Source organism: Barbus barbus (genome assembly GCF_936440315.1).
Source record: "Barbus barbus genome assembly, chromosome: 21".
Classification (NCBI taxonomy): domain Eukaryota; kingdom Metazoa; phylum Chordata; class Actinopteri; order Cypriniformes; family Cyprinidae; genus Barbus; species Barbus barbus.
The window spans coordinates 3,234,058-3,251,081 of record NC_136749.1 but is presented as its reverse complement, the minus strand read 5'-3'; the positions used below and the strand labels follow the sequence as shown (position 1 = coordinate 3,251,081).

Genomic DNA, 17,024 nt, shown 5'->3' with positions numbered 1-17,024 from the left:
TTTTCATCTTGCTGTAATGTTGAAGGATGTTGTAATATTCTTTACTTTACCTGGTGAATTCTTATGTTGATAAGCATATTGTAAAGCAGTAGATTGGGAAGTTCACTGTGTAAAAGGAATAGTCTTGCCTAAGAATGAAAATTTGCTGAAAATGTACTCACCCTCAGACAATCATCAATGTAGATGAGTGGTGATCACTGTCTCACCAGTGGATGCTCTGCAGTGAATGGGTGCCGTCAGAATGAGAGTCCAAACAGCTGATAAAAACATCTCAATAATCCACAAGTAATACACGAGTCTAGTCTATTAATTATGACTCGTAAACGGTGCTTGATCTGTGCAGATTTCTCTCCTGATTCAGACGAGACAAGCACTATTATGGATTATTGTATTAGTCTTTTGTCCAGATTAATTATGAAATTCATCTTAATGATGGATTTGTTTCTTACAAACACGCAGCTTTTTGCATCACAAGATGTTAACTGATGGACTGGAGTGGTGTGGATTGTGATGTTTTTATCAGCTGTTTGGACTCTCATTCTGACGGCACCCATTCACTGCAGAGCATCCATTGCTGAGACACTGATGCAATGCTACATTTCTCCAAATCTGATGAAGAAACAAACTCATCTACATCTTAAATTGTCTAAGGCTGAGTGCATTTTTAGCAAATTTACATTTTTGGGTGAACTATTCCTTTAAAATGAATCACATCTTGTGAACTTCACAGACTAATTTGTATGCCTCGTGTGACAGGTCCATAAATATATTAATATTTGGTTAGATGTTCCCTCAGGACATAGGTGAGTCTGCCTAAAGCAAGTGTCACATGAGACTTTTTTTTTTTTACTGATTTTATTCTCAAAAAGAATGAGAACTAGTGAAGCACTTCTGTGTTAAATTACCATACAATATGATGTAACTAACATGGCATTTTGTTTTCATGTGATATGAAAACCATAAAACAGTAAATGGTATTACAGAGAGAATCCCTGCAGACAAGACATGTGAATACACATAATTGCCAAATACACCACTGCTATTTTCAGATTAATACCTGTCGAAAACACTATAAAAATACAAAGAGAAATAGTGCTTTAAACTGTTTTTGCTATCTTAGAAAATACCTCAAAGTCTATTGAGCACTACTGAAAACTATTGAACATTAGTGCCATTAGTGCCCAGGCAGAATATGAATAGAAACAGTTCATTTAACCTTTTGTGACCCCTCCAATATATGTAGAATTTCAGATACATTCAAATAAAACTGAAAAACAATTATAAAACAAAACAAATCATGAACAGACATAAATGTAGAAGATATATTATTATGCAGAAAAAATATTTAATAATAAATATCATATAGAATTTTTTAGAAACTTGGCATTTCAATTATAGTTTGTCAGTGTAGTAATATTGTGTTCACTTCTTACCCAAAAGATATGACAAAATAAAATGATGCTGGCGTTATTTTATATAGCCTAATAATCATTTAAAAACACATAATATAATCAATGCAAACCACTGCTACATTTTTGGACTTTCGACTCCAGACCTTATAGTTACTGATAAATGGAACTTCCGCTTGTGACAGCTTGCCCCAGTCTCTCTAATGCGATGCATAAAACACATCATCTGTGTGTGACATGATCTTCACGAGCCCACATTATCACACTTTCGACGAGGACATCAACTCATCACGCTAACAGCTGAAGCAGAGAGGTGAAGGAGCAGAAATCTGCTTCACAGACAGACAGTCAGTCACACGCTGTGGCGCGCAACCGTGCGCTCGGTCGCTCACTTCGCTCTCCGTGCGCGCAGAGGCAGCAGCAGCAGAAGCACAGCACACACGCGGAACTAATGGAGCACGAACTGCCCGGCAGCTGCAGCGGAATAACGAGCGAGAGCGAGACCACCATGAGCCTGGAGGAACCGCGCGCTCTGCCATGCTGAGCATCTCCCTCGCGCTCCTGCTGGCTCTGACCGTTCCCGTCCGCTGCGCCCACAGCTGGAGCGACGAGGACCTCCTGCTGCCGCCCATCAACTCCTCCGGGAGACTCCTGGCCAGCCTGGAGGTGGATGTGGGCTACTCCAAGAGATCCGTGGAGGAGCCCGATGCCTCCTCGCAGTGCAACGTGAGCGTGGAAAGGCTCCCCACCAAACTCGTGGCGCGCTGGGACAGCAACTTCGGCTTCCAGTGCGATGTGCTCATGTACACCACCAACAACCACGGCAAGGCGTTCTTCTCCGCCGCTTTCAACCGGGCGATCTCGCCGGTCTACATCGAGCCCCTGGGCGTCACGGGCGGCCAGCAGGAGTTCAGGCTGTGCGTGGGATGCGGTCTGTCCCGGTACCGGAGATTCAGACGGGGCAGGTCAGAGGGTTCGCAAACGGGCGACTCGGTGCACTTCTGCTGCGTGGATTTCGCTCTGGACGAGCTGAAGGGCGACCGGAGCTGGAGGCTCAACCGCAAGCCCATCGAGTCCACTCTGGTGGCGTGCTTCATGACTTTAGTCATCATAATATGGAGCGTCGCTGCCCTCATATGGCCAGTTCCTATTATCGCGGGATTTCTGCCCAATGGAATGGAGCAGAGACGGCAGAGGTAATAGAACAGTACAGGATATAATTCAAATGAGCATAATAGAGGATCCTAAACTAGTTGACTTGTCAAACATCCTATGCTTAGTGGCATACATTTGCTTAAACCGTACTATTCTCGTGTTTGAAACTGCTATTATAGCCGCATCTCCTGAATGATGGAGGTATTTTATTAGATTTCATTTTTTAAATAAATTGATTGTAATAGAAAAACATTATATGTGATATTCAGATGTTATTCCAAATGTTTGTAATGTTTTTATCTTATACGATTTCTAGTGTTTATTTAAAAATGCGGAGCATGTCTCAGGTCAAAAAGCTCATTTAGGACGTGCGCGTAAAGACAAGTTGGTTGGAACAATTATCTTGCAGAAATATTTCAATGGTTTTCACATGTTTGAGGACAGATTCTTTGTGTTTGTATTTGTTTGTATAAATAATAGCCTAATAAAACGTGATTAGACGTTTGTGGAAAACTATAGCTTGAGAGACAACTCCACAGGCAATCCATTTGTAAAAAGTGAGCAAATTTGTATAAGGTTTATACTTTATAGGTCTGTCATAACTGTTATTTGTAGTATGAATAAATGCATAAAATATTCCTTTGTGGAGGTTTTGTAGCAGAAGAGCCAGATAGTATTTCACATTAAGTATACAAAATCCACAATAAAAAGTAATATAGCAGAAGTCAGCAAGCATTGGGGTCCATGCACCAGTGGCTCAAATGGAAGATTGCCATGTATTTTATTAAATGCTTGAAAAGTCATATTGTAATTTTGAGGAAAAGGCATGCAAAAATACATGGTGGTTCATAAAAGAACAAACAAAAAAACATTGGGATAAACAGAAGCCTTGAGCATTATATAGAATTTGCTGTTAACCCCACAGATTCAATCAGAAATGTACAAAATACAGTGTTTTGTGAAAGTTTGCATGTTGCATTTAGGGTAATTAAAAGTATCTTGAGATGGTGCATATGCACAAATCAGACAAATGGCCTAAAGACCAGTTTGAAAAAACAAGAAAAAAAGAGCAAGGTTGTGGAAACCACTTTGTGTGGAAATGAATGTGTGAAGACGTCGTTTGGTGGCACTGATTCAGATTAAAGATGACTTCTTTTCTAGCAATCACCATTCCAGAGTTATTAGCCAAGATGTGAAATAGCTTATTGGTACACAGCCCAATGCACGCTACATCAGAATACAGGTTGACTGAAATGAAATGAAATGATTGAAATGACCAGAAAAAAAGTGTCCCAATCAACCTGAATTCATGCCAAACTTCTGAAATTTGGCCAGTGGGGGTCATTTTTGTTGATTTGTACGACTGATTTTTCATCAGTTTGGTTAGCACTTGTCCTGAAGAAGATGACAACCAAATTTTATTTTCCTTGATCAAACTGTTGCAGAATTATGACAGGTTTTCAGTTTTCATGCCCCCTATTGACAGATGGTGACGTCATTGGGTGTGCATCCTCAGAATGACCTGTTGTCTATGGGTATCAAGTTTCATTAAGTTTTGGATTGCTTTGAGAGAATATGTAAATAAGTCAAAATGGGCGATGCCAGACTTTTTAAGTGGCTTATATCTTTATAAGATTCTTTTGATAACATTCTAAATAAAACACGATTAAAATGAAATAATGCCAATGGAGGAATGAATAAAAACATAGTTTACAAAGTTTACATGACATAACAAATACCCTTGAATCACTGACACAACTGTATACATAAATTATAATTCAACTCTAAACTGTAAGGATTATTGTCTTGTATGTTGACTCACATGAATTAAGGAAAGCTGTGCTGGAACTGACCTCTATAATGACCTTTATTTCTGCCGTGACTGTCTTATAGTTCAGCTCTGTCTGAACAAGCATCATCTCCATTGATCCTTCTGAGCGATATAATGGATATAGATATGTGTGCAAACGGATAAACTGATAATGTCTCAAAGCGCCTCCCACAGGACAACTGTTTAGTTTGTGTGGTGTATTTCAGTCCAAACTAAACTAAGTATGGGCTTATAAGAATGTCAAAGGGCATTAATTTGAGTGAATGTAGATTTTCTACTGTTCAAATGTGTTTTGATACCCTTGTCCACTGCATTCATTACCATAGTAAGTGCCTTTTTTCTAAAGAATAGTCTTTTTTTTGGGGAAATCAACATTATGCACCATGGCTAGAGGAGCTTATGCTGGGTACACACCACAAGATAATCGGGCTGATTTTGGGCCGATTTCTCCCCTTTCGACAATCCTAGGTAATGTCCCAATTATCTTAGTGGTTCTAAAGATTATCTTATCAGATTTTCCTGTGGTGTGAGGTGTGTTAAGAGTGACTGAATCTGCTCGGAAGAACGTTGGAGGCGCCCTGATCTCGAATCGGATGATCAGAAATCCTGATGTGTGTGTGTGTGTGTGTGTGTGTGTGTGGGGGGGGGGGGGGGGGGAGCAAAACTTTTTTTTCCCTCATGTTTGTGTTCTCTCAGATTTTGATGATCTTATAAGATTTAAAAAATCTTTTAGTGTGTACCCAGCATTAGTCTTAGACTGAGGTAGGGTGACGTCTGAGGCTGAGACTATTAGTGGAGCTTGTATTGGACCCAGATCATTCATTTAATGTACACACATTTCTAGTTTTTGTTTCTTCTTGCATGTCACAAATATTCTAAACAGGACGAGTAATTAAATACTGGTTGAAAAACACACATATGGTCCTGATAAATGGCTATATTTGGTATACAGGACTGCAATGTGTTTCTGGTTGGCATGCATAGACGGACTAACAGGTTTTGGCCTGTGCCCATGTGCAACAAACTAAGTAGGGGTGGGGGACCCTTTAGTCAGAAAAGGGTTTTGTTGCAACTAGCTGGTGGCATTTGCCATGTTCTCGAAAAAATATTGGCTTTTATTGCTAATTTAATTTCATATAGCAGAAAATATTTCCAACTAATCCAACTACTTGAATAAAAAGACAAAGACTAAACAGGCTTATTTACATTCTCCTAGATCATCTGAATGCAATGAGAGAATCCATGTTTTTAGGATGAATTATCTTTGTTCATTTGTTTAATGTGAAGAAGGTTGGCAAAGGTATTTTTGTTAAGTTGTTCAAGTTAACACACTTGAAGTGTTTTCATGCAATGCTATTTTACATTAGCATGCTGACCTGTTTTGATGGATGAGGTTATACATTTGAGGCGGGACTAACACACTAGTTGCGTTACTAAACGCTGTTTGCACGATAAGTAGGTAAATTAGTCTGCTTATTGTCTAGCTTCAGTTTTTGAGGTGACCCGAGTGAACACGAGGTCGGATTTCCACTCTTGATGCGGATTCAGAGAGAGGCAGCATGGGTGACTAATGTCTGTCGCAAACCAGGAAGCCGCTTTCTTCTCTGAAGAACACTAACATTAGACCTGTCTACGGTCGATGGCGCACGCTTATATTCACTTTAATGAGTTTAAATGTTAAAAAGTCATGCGAATTTGTCGGTTCACGTGCTTTTCGCTCTTTGTGTTTTTCCTGGGGACGGTCCCGGAGCTCACAGGTAACAGCAGAACTCACAAACATTCAACACTTACCTGCACAGGTATTAGCTTAGGCTACATCGATTTTGATGTCCGGTAAATTGGGATTAATCTTTTCCTCTTCTCAAAATTTAAACGTAAATCAAAATCTACTGGTTTTATAAACGCGACCTGACTTTAACGTTAAGTTACACCGTTTTTAAGGAAATGATCTTGAAAATGGCTCCAGTTTACGCTGTTTGCTTTGATGTTTGGTCAGTATTTTAGTCATTTTTAAACGTCTTTCCACTTTAGAAATGAATTATAGCTTCGCTAAAATAGCCCACAGGTTAACAATGTGCTCCATTTGAGATTGAAAAAAAAAAAAAAGTGACGGCAGATTGCATTTATAATGACGCATTTCACTGGATGTATCGAGCTCTTTTCCATACAGACACACACAAACACATTTAACACCTAACTGCTGTTTTTGGGTTGCTCAAACTGCATTATATTTTGTGCTTTTATAAATAATTATAGGCTATAATTTTGTCACTCATTATATATGTGAAAAGACCTAAAGGTTATAGTGGTTAATTGTCTAAAGTATATATTATTTCCTTATGTAGTCATACAGTTTAACCTAAAATGTTGATGTTAAAAGTCTTCATCATTTCAGGCAGTGCAGAGCTCAATATTGCTGTTGAACTGGGCACAACCATACGCATTAATGCTAGTGCTGCTCACACAAATACAAAGTGCAAAGTTTGCATCAGACAGGACACACAACCGTTGTGCCAGTCATCTGTGGTCCTCAGAAGTGCCACGCTTTTGGATTTCAGCTGCTCACAGCCAGAGAAGGTATTCACCGTACAGATCATCACAGACTATGGTGAGAGCTGTCAGATAAAAAAATTATACTTTTTATTCTTTACGTTTTCATTTATACATTATATATGTATTCTGGTGCTCCTCACGTGTTGGACAAAAGTGACCAAATTTATATTTCTATTTCAATCCAAATTATTGTACTAAATTGTAGTTGGATTATTTAGTTTTAAATTTAAATGAAACCTTTTTGTATTTTTATTTCATGTTACTACATTTTATTTATGCAGTCGAACCACTAGAAACCAATTTCCTAGCAAATGGCAGTACCTTTACCAAGTTTCATACCATTCTGGCAAAGTAAAATTAAAAAAAAGACAAGTCAAAAATGACTAAAGAGCTTCATTTTACAACCAATGCATGCTTGTACATTAATGATTTGCAGATGTGTACTTGTTATCAGCTTAACATATCTACTGTATTCTTTCTCTGACATGCACGTTTGCTCCACAGTGGTATATAACATTGAACCCAAAGAATACAATGCCTTTCAAAAGTTCAATCGCACCTTCATCTGGAATATGAAGCCGCCAGCTACAAAGACCTTACATTTGAATTTCAGTAGTACTGGTTTACGGCAGATTCAACCCACAGACAGCTGCCCAGACAAACACGTTTACATGCTCGCAGTGGAGAATGTCAGTGTCGGAAGGTTTTGTCAGAATGGAGCTATTAGACAAGTCGACGTGCGTAATGTTGGCAAACTGTCATTGGAAGTGCCTGGAGGTCAACCTCTAGACAAGAAGGTTATCGGTGTGTCACTGGGACGTCTCATTAACTGTAAGTACAACGGTAAACTTATATATTTAAGCACGAATTGTCTAAACAAAGTCAGCATATGAAATGTTGTTCTTTATTTTACAGCACTGGCTAATTTCCATGTTGCACTCCCAGAGAGGAGTTCAACCCAGGACTTCTTTACCCCAAACGCTTTTCCTGAAAATGCAGAGACAATGTGGTATTTTACCGTTCCCCCCACGTACTACACTGATGTGCGCATTCTGAGCTACACTGTTCCAACATGCCTCCAACCAGAAAACATCCCTACAATGAAGTACACTTGGCAGGGCAAAGACCCTCTGGTGAAACTGATGAATGTAAGCCAGCCATCGGTGGAGCCTGGAAACTTTAACCTCTCCATAAAGAACTGCAAAATATCTGGGCCACAGCCTCCATCGCAAGGCCTAATGGTGCACTTCCAGATCTCTGCCATCAAGAGAAGCAGGGGTAGGTAACACAAATGATTTGTTTTCATAATTAGAATTCTGTATTTATATATACTTTTATAGTAATCATATTGTCAACTCAACCAGAGGTCTCTGGCTAAGATTGTTTATTTGTTTGGTTGATGGATAAAAAGCTACATAAATGAAGATAAGGCAAAATACTAAACACTATGGATGCATATTTACTGAATAATCCACTATTTTTAAAAAGAGGTCAAAGTGACAGTTTTTAAGTTAGATCTGGAGCTACAGGGGAGGAAAACTTATGAAAAAGAAATGGCAGCATTATTATTTCATTTTTATATTTACATTTCATTATTATTTTTTAGAGATTGGTAGGTCTATTAGTAAAAATCAGTTCTGCAATCCTTGTTGCATTATATGCCAATGGTCAAAAAGCACTTTTCCCATTTTATTCCAAAGTTTGCATGCCTGTAACTCAATAAATGTTAAATGGTATCTTCATTTTTAAGGCCCTGTATGGTTCAGGTCCAGAGATATTAGCTCTCAATGTGGCTCCATACCGTCTGAGTGCCGAAGATATTCTTTTTTGCTAAGTTTGTGTGCCTGTAACTCAAGAAGTATGAAATGCATCTCAATATCCTTTTAGATTCTTGTCTTAACAAACTGTATTTTTGATTTAGTCCATTTTTAAGGAACTATATGGTTCAGTCTCAGAAAAATCGGGGCTCTCAGTATGGGTTCATGTGCACTTTTTTGAATTTAACTCATTCTCTAACACTGGGTTTAGAAGAGTGAATCTCAAAAGATTTTTAAGAATTGTTGCATTGTATGTTTTCTTGACGCACTTTTATTATTATTATTGATTGCTTTATCCTTATTGATTTACTTTGGTTACGCAAGGCCTTACTTTGATTGAGCCATCTGTTGTGTCATTATGGAAAGCCCAAGCAGTTCCAGGCCATGACTCATGAATACAGGATATGAGAAGAGAGCTTTCTTTCTTTTCAGTGGGTTTTGAAAAGCCTCGGGTCTCACAGGAGTTGCTACTTCAGTCAGTTTTTTCACGTGTTTGATTAGGGTGGAGAAGGATGATATATAGAGCAGCAGTCATTGATTTATTGTTGAATCAACACTGAATTCAGACAGTGTTTCAACACCGAGCAGACAATCATGACAAACATTAAATTATTGGTTATATTTTAAATGCAGTAGGGATTTTTGCTTTTAATTTCATCCATTTGTTTAAATATTTTTTTTAAAAGCTGTTTGTGGTCAACTTATTGGACATAATTTGTGTAAAATCAAGCATGAAAAATTCATCCAGATGAAAGTTTTTCAAATGTGTTGAGTGTCTCAAAAAAATGAATTCGAAGAAGATCATTTGAAACTAACTTGAAAAAGTAACTCTGGAATTGTGGTTCAAATTGTTCATTACTTCCAAAAAGTAATCAGTTTGCAACACAGAAGACTTTTTACCACACAGAAGCGGTGTTTTACATGCTGTGTTGGCAACATATTCTTTATAACCCAAGTATAAAAGTGGTGCCATAACTTTAATGCACATGAACACTCTTCAGAAATCTTACATGTCCATATAAGCCAGTTTTATAGCAGATATCCAGGTGTGTTGAACTGCTTACTCTTAATCCCTGGAATGGAAGTGCTGTTTAAATAATGATTCAGAATACTGTGTTCTGTGAAAACCCTAGAATAAACCACTTTCTTGTGCATGGAAACATCATCTGCAGGCTCTAAAGTAAGCTAATAAAATCATTTGTAGCGATCAACCAATAAATTAGACTTTTTTAACTTTTCAAAAGTTTCAAATTTGACACCTTTGCCAATGGATAACAAACCATTTATTTTTCCTTGTAATTCTTTCGGTTAATTTTAAGAAAATGTGGGCAAATTTGGGCGTACTCTGTATATCAGCATTAAATCACCAATCAGCCTTTAGCCATTGGCCCCTGAAAAACCCTCATTGGTACAACTAGTAAATTAAACTTAAATCAGTAATTCATGTCTGTGTAATTATTTAGCCCATTTATTTAGTGGATGGACAGATAATGTTTTTTTTTTTATATCTATTTTTCTTACTCTTTCCACTGTTGCAGGGCAATGTGAAGGGGATCTGCCTGAGAAGCAAGTACTACAGATACGTGTCAATAAAAAGGATCCCAAGTCAACCTGTGTGTTGAAACTGGATTCGGTCATAATGGACACAATCACCATAGCTTCAGGGAACCATTTTGTCCTGAACTCCTTTGACTGTAACAAGGATGAAGTAGAGTTGACTGTCAACCAGACCATAGGTACTCAACTGTGTGATATGATGCAGCCCTTACATTATTATTATTTGTGGCGATTATCTGAGCCATTTTTGGTGACAAATACATTTAGTTTTTTGGTAGAAGTCCAAGATGGCAACAAACGTAATGGGGAGGATGTTCATTTTGCTCTGAATTACCAATAGAATCAGAGGGAAATATAAATGTGTCTCGAGCCAAAGGTCAAAGAATGATGAATTTTGAGCAGATGGTGGTGCCAAAGAGTTTGACTTACAGAAACTAAAAATGGAATGGGTCATTTTTAGACCCTCCACAATCAGTGTGCCAAATTTCACAATTTTCCTTTAAACAACAGAAGAAGAAAATGAATGAATATAACCGGGTTAAGGCCCATTCAAACCAGGACAATAACTATATTGTCCTGTACACTCCTCCTTGGCCCCTAATAATGATATATTCCTCTATTCAGCAAACTACTTTGTTTTTTTTTATCAACAGAATGTAAAGAATGGAGAGACTGTGCCTCCACTCCGTTCCCTCTAACTTTCAACTACGAGCAGCAGTGTATCCCAGGCCTTTTGAAGACGATCATCTGGCACCTTCATGGCCCTCAGAACAGTGCAGTGGAGCTGCAGTCTCCTGCAGGAGATCTGCGTTACTGTCCGCCTGAAGATAAATGCAACAGCATCATCCTGCTAAATGTGTCCCATGTTAACTCCGGCATCACTATTGGGCAGTTTTGTCCAAAGGGAACCATTCAGAAAATCCAAATCCGTGAATCCAAGATTGCAATAACTGCCTCCGCTATGAGTTTCAATGACCGGAATTTGGCAACTAAACCCTTCTTAACCTATTCATTTACACAGGACATATCAGGTAAATGCTTTCATTATACATCCATAAACTGATAGTGTACCTGCTCAGATATGTTCAGTTCAAGTGGCTTGATTTAAGTCTTTGCTGTTCCTCATACAGAGCACTATATATTCACTGTTGCACCAAAAATGGATAATCCTACCATGTTGGCGACCCCAGGCTGGCCATCTGGCATGAAAGCGTCTAGCACTGTGTCCTGGATTGTTAACCTGGAGCCTCAGATTAAGAGCAATCTGAAGTTTAGAAATGTCAGCCAGCCCAAGTGTAAGGAGGTGCACACAAACATTGCAGTGCAGACCATTCGCTCTCAAACGACGCTGTACAGCACTAAAACAGATGTGAAGATTAAGGATCTCCTGGTTCCAGAAAGTTTTTACCTGAACATGACTAACTGCAAGTCACCGACAGGAGCCTTCCGGGCGATGATGGAGATCACACTGGAAAACAGCACAAGTGAGACAGCCTTAACTAGCTTACTTTCTTCTGTCCACTAGAATTTCCATGTAACATAGAAAAAAAACTTGAATGATGATATGAAATTTGTCATGTTTTCAGACAAGCTTTTGGGCATCATCCTGGGTATTGTCGGAGTTGTGTTGGTGATCGTAACAGCCGTGGGGATTTGGTTTTTTCTCAGGTGAGAGTTTTGCATAAACATGTTTTAAATAGAGCTGCAAGCAACAATTACTGAACAGGGGTTCAAGCACTTTAAGGCATTTAAGTGCATGCATAAATTTTGTACGCTATTTAATAACTGCCTAAATCTCTTTTCAGGTAAATTTCCATATGAATACACAATTTTTAAGCTGTACAACTGCTATAGCACCAACTATTGCCTGATTCTCATAAGCGTTTGTTTATGATCTTATGTGCAGGTCTGAGGTTTCGGTTTGGAATTATAGGCTTTTGTGTGTACTATTAAATATGACCCTGCTATAGCCAACCAAATATTAGTTCAACTTTTATTTATTTTTTTGCTTACTGATCTAGGTTTCCAGAGATTTATACTTCACTTGCTTTAAGTTTGAGCTAAACGCTCAGTGTGTGTGAAGTATTTGTAAAATATTGTATAATATACCATCATTTACACACATATAAGATGTGATAGCGCCCCCCCGGTGGCTGATTTTTATTTATTAGACTGATGGCAGGCACCTTGGACAAAGACACTGCATGCCAATCGGACCAACAGTTGCGTAGTTAGAGCCAATTTCATTATTTTTTTCCCTGTTATAGTGTCACCAAGTGCCCAAGCACTTTTCATGTAACCTCATATTGAGCTCATGCACATGCACCAAATTTGGTGAAAATATCCATTCTAGAGTTATTTTAGTAAAAGTGGCCAAAGCCACTACAAACATTTTGGCGTGAAGTTGCAGTAAAAGTTAAAATTGTTTTGATAATTATTAATATTCAGTATTGTATCGTATCGAAATGGATTTTTAACAAAACATCTTAATATTACACAGGAAAAAGAAGAGCAATAAGGCTCCCCCAGTGTCCGTCTACAACCCCGGTGAGCATGCTTTTCTTCCAGGCCTGCATGGCATCCCCAAAGCACAGGAGGAGGAGGATCCTCACACTTACATGTACATAGATGAAACTCTAATATATAGCCATCTGCTTAAAGATGATGATGAAAAAAAAGAACATGAAGCCACTGCAGATGTGAGTGATCTCAAACTGGACTATTCACCTCTGAATAACCCAGCTTTACCCGAGAGACCAGTCAGAAACCGTGAAAACCTCGTCACTAAAAGCAAGGCCTTGATTGACAATGAGTTCTATGGTTATGTTCAGGGACAATCAAGTACATCTGACGCACCGAAGATTTCCGAAGAGGAGGGGAACTATGAAACCAGACTGAGTGTGTGAGGGGGAAAAGTCCTGATGAAATAGAATTTACTACTGTAGACTAAAGTTTGTTTTTGACTGTCCATCTGAGATGTTTTTATATTTACGTGAACATGCGCCTTGTTTTAACGATTGTATGTTTTTGATATTAAAACATGTTTATTTATTTACATCTTGAAAAATGAAGAGAAATCTGATTGAAAATGGTTTGTGATTAGGCCGTGACTCAGGGGTTTTGTTGCAGACCTTAAATTGTTTGCGATAGCAAAACCTTCTAATAGGCCTTTGGCTTCTGTATAGAAACCATCACAGAAATTTGAATGGTTTCCACTACAAGTACACCATCAACTTTTAACCATTAAAAAATGGTTTCCTGAAGTGTGTTTTGGGACGTACAGTATTCCGTTAGGATTTAGTGGTGTTATCAAGCCGCCAATAGAAGGCAACCAATTACCACACTCTAAAAAATCCTGGGTTAAATACAACCCAGTGCTGGGATACTGTACTCTTCTGGAATACAACTTAACCACTGATTTCTAGTTGTGTCCTCTTTTGGAAGCCCAAACAAAGTCGTTTCTCTTTCACAGCGAAGCACAGCGTCTCCAGGACGTGGCGCCGGTGGCAGCAACAATACTACAGCCAGAATAAAAATCACGCCCTCTTTCTCTGTGTATAAATTTGGGTGGTGTTATGAAAATCTTCCCACAAAATATCTTCCCAACAAAATATATAACATCGCTCAATTGGTTTTTAGATATTTTAATGCAAAAATCATACATATTGTAACTTTAACTGAACTTTTTGCTACACATTCTACTGAAAATGTCTGTCTAATCCATCATTTTATATCATGTTGCTCTACGAGTGGCTTAGACGATGTTGAACTGGCAGACAGACACCTTTTCTCCACGGCAGTCCTCGTCGAACCACTTCCCGTTGGCCGTGCTGGACAGGATGGCGCAGTTCTGGCCGCGGCCTCCATCGGGCTGATGGGTGATCTCTGATTCCCAGTTCTTGAAGCGTATCGGTGAGCCCGTCTGGTCGGTCCACTCGCCCTCCTTTAGCATGTCATTCACACCCAACCAGATGTGCCCTTCCGGCCCGACGGTCTGCCGCACATAATCGTACAGCTGGTCGTTCTCGTCGCCAGAAAGAGGGCTGCTGAGCGTTCCTCCTTTAGCAATGCAGTCATCGTTTGCGGCGTGAAAGCTCTTCTTCGTCATGTCCACAAGAAAACACTTGCCTGGGATCTTAATGCCTTTTAAGCAAACTGAAGAGGGAAGGAGAGTATGAAGTTTAGGATGTGTGCTTCCAGGTCATTACCCTGAGCAGCTCAGATGGACACGCTCTGTATGTTATGAGCTGTGACTAACACACAACAGACGCTGAATTCCACACACCTCATATCTCACAGAGAAGAGACAATGTTTTCCAGGAACAAGTACATCAACAACAAAATCTTGTGCAGAGGTCACCCTTGTGAAAAAGAAGTGCACTTAATAGTACTGAATGTGCACTTGTACTGTCCTTCAAATCTTAACAGTATATTAAAAAAAAAAAACTACTTGCAGATATAATGTAATATCAATTAAATAAAAGGCCACTTAAGTGAGTTAGAGTCGACTTAACACTCGTACACTTTTAAAATTAAAATGATTTAAAATTTGAAAATGTATTTACTTAAAGGGCAAAACTAATATAAATATTAAACTACAAGTTTGATATTAAGCTTGCTTAAAGAAAACTATACTTACTATAAAAAACCAGTAGTTTACTGAGAGTATAATTCAAAGTTTGCTAGAAAACTAACAGTAACCCAAACCTATAAGTTCTCTTGTCGTATAGTTTTCAGTATAGATGCAATAAAATGGAAAACTTGAGATGTAAACAAGTTCTGAAAAAGTGGGCCAAGTTAGTCCCAAGAACTATTGATTTTGAAATCATTACACTGATTTGAGTATATTACTACCTACATTATACTTGGAGAATAGAGGCTACTTGAGCTTTACTTAATAGTACTTAAACTTAAAGTATGTTTCTTGTTGTTGTGTATCTGGGTATCAATCATTTAACAGAAGTAAAAGTGAAACTACTCTGCTGGTAAATGTCATCACTACAGCATGAAATTGTTTACAATATACCACACATATTTAATTGGAGTTGATGTTTCGCTAGTAAGTTCAAGGACACACTTGACTTCCACAACTTTAATGGGTTTATTGTTAAAAAAATAACACATTTAGTATGTGTAACTTGTGACTGTTAGTGTACATATGTCTTGACAGATGTAGCTTTATCCAGTACCTGTTTGTAAAGCTTGTTGTTCCTTGAGCAGGTTCAGATCCTGCACAATCTGCTCAATCTGTTTCTTCAGCTCCTCGATAGCAGCACTGTTCGACTCTTCATTACCAGCAAACAAGCACACAATTACACATTATACATGAACAGGGTCAATTAAAATGGATTTCTAAATTAGAAACAAAACAGTAGAATGTGTTCATTTAGTAAAATATTTATTTTGTAAAATCTAATGACTGCAAATTGCATGAAAACACAAATAAAAATGCGGGTAGACAGTAAAGTTGGATCTGAAGTGAGTTTCCGTTTACCTTTTTTGCCATTCTTTTTCTTTGTGGCGCTCTGCTCCGGGCTGCAGCGCACCAGACAAATCACACAAAAAAGAAGCTTCACAGCTCTGAAATCCATCTTCCTCACCAAACATGAAGCTAGAAGCGTTTGAGACAAGAAGCACTCTGATGTGTTGAGCCTGCCCATCATGAGCTGCGTAACAGCATGATCAACAGATGATTCTCATTTACCAGCGGCTTCAACAGAGCAACTAGCCTTTTTGCTGGCCTTCTGGGCTGTTATTTTACAGTATTATTGTTATTTATTATTAGTACGTATTAGTTATTATTAAGTAGTATCGCCTTACATAATTACAAATCCGTGTATCAGTGGCTTCTAATTACAGTTACAGTAATAATTATATGTATTATTGTTATATTCATTTTGTTCTTTGCACTGTTGTGCAGTGTTTTTTTATTATTTTGTATTACATCAGTGCTATAACCTCAGGATCTGAACTGGGTGGAGTGTGTGTATCTGTCCGTTCTCTACAGACACTTGGCAAGCGTCGAATAATAAGTGAAAAACATGGGTGGATATTATGGGTGTTAACTAGAAGCACATGCAGCAGTTAGATATGACATGAACTTTGTTCTCTCTTCATAAATGTCAGCTTGAGGTAAAGTTACATGTGTACTACCAGTTAAAAGTTTAAAAGAACCAAGGCAGTAATAGTTAAAACAGCAATATTGTGAAATATTATTGCAATTTAAAATAACTGTTTTCTATGTGAATATATTGTTTAACTCTTTAAATTGAGCTGAAAAGCCTATAATTGGTTGACAGGATCTGTCTGTGACAACATCCCCTGCATCGCTCTGAATATTTCTTCCTGGAAATAATGCTGGAACAATGTTCAATGTACTTTTCTACTTGAATGTGTGCTAACAGACTGACTTTATATCGACTTGAAGGCATAGTTCACCCAAACATGAAAATTAATTTTTCTCATCATTTACTCAAGTTGTTCCAAACCCGAGTTTCTTTCTTTTGTTGAACACTGAAGGTATTTAAATGTTGGTAACCAAACAGCTGTTCGTCCTCCATAGTATGGAAACAAAAAAATACTATGGAGGTCACTAATGTCTGGTTATCAGTATTTGAGCCAAACATTTGATGGTAGCCATTGCTACTGATTTGTCCAAGCAAATAGATTTTTTTATTAAAGCAGAAAAAGAAGGAGAAATAG

The 17,024-nt window shown here is 38.2% G+C and overlaps 3 protein-coding genes across 3 annotated transcripts; 2 read left to right on the top strand and 1 right to left on the bottom strand.

Annotated features, from left to right (window-relative positions):
- The first annotated feature begins 854 nt into the window (after positions 1–854).
- On the top strand, positions 855–3,608 carry LOC306887084 (transmembrane protein 158-like). The gene has a single exon (XM_079444568.1). It carries the CDS (start codon positions 1,947–1,949, stop codon positions 2,607–2,609), a length of 663 nt encoding a protein of 220 aa, XP_079300694.1. The 5' UTR covers positions 855–1,946; the 3' UTR covers positions 2,610–3,608.
- A 2,187-nt stretch (positions 3,609–5,795) lies between these two features.
- Positions 5,796–13,384, top strand: cdcp1a (CUB domain containing protein 1a). The gene is made up of 9 exons (XM_079445586.1): positions 5,796–6,152; positions 6,791–7,003; positions 7,453–7,779; positions 7,864–8,226; positions 10,304–10,501; positions 10,976–11,353; positions 11,453–11,806; positions 11,909–11,990; positions 12,823–13,384. The coding sequence occupies exons 1-9, from the start codon at positions 6,083–6,085 to the stop codon at positions 13,226–13,228; spliced, it is 2,391 nt and encodes a 796-aa protein (XP_079301712.1). The 5' UTR covers positions 5,796–6,082; the 3' UTR covers positions 13,229–13,384.
- On the bottom strand, positions 13,352–16,325 carry LOC306887654 (tetranectin-like). The gene is made up of 3 exons (XM_079445587.1): positions 15,817–16,325; positions 15,512–15,607; positions 13,352–14,477 (listed from the first exon to the last, which is right to left on the bottom strand). The coding sequence occupies exons 1-3, from the start codon at positions 15,983–15,985 to the stop codon at positions 14,077–14,079; spliced, it is 666 nt and encodes a 221-aa protein (XP_079301713.1). The 5' UTR covers positions 15,986–16,325; the 3' UTR covers positions 13,352–14,076.
- Between the last annotated feature and the right edge of the window lie 699 nt (positions 16,326–17,024).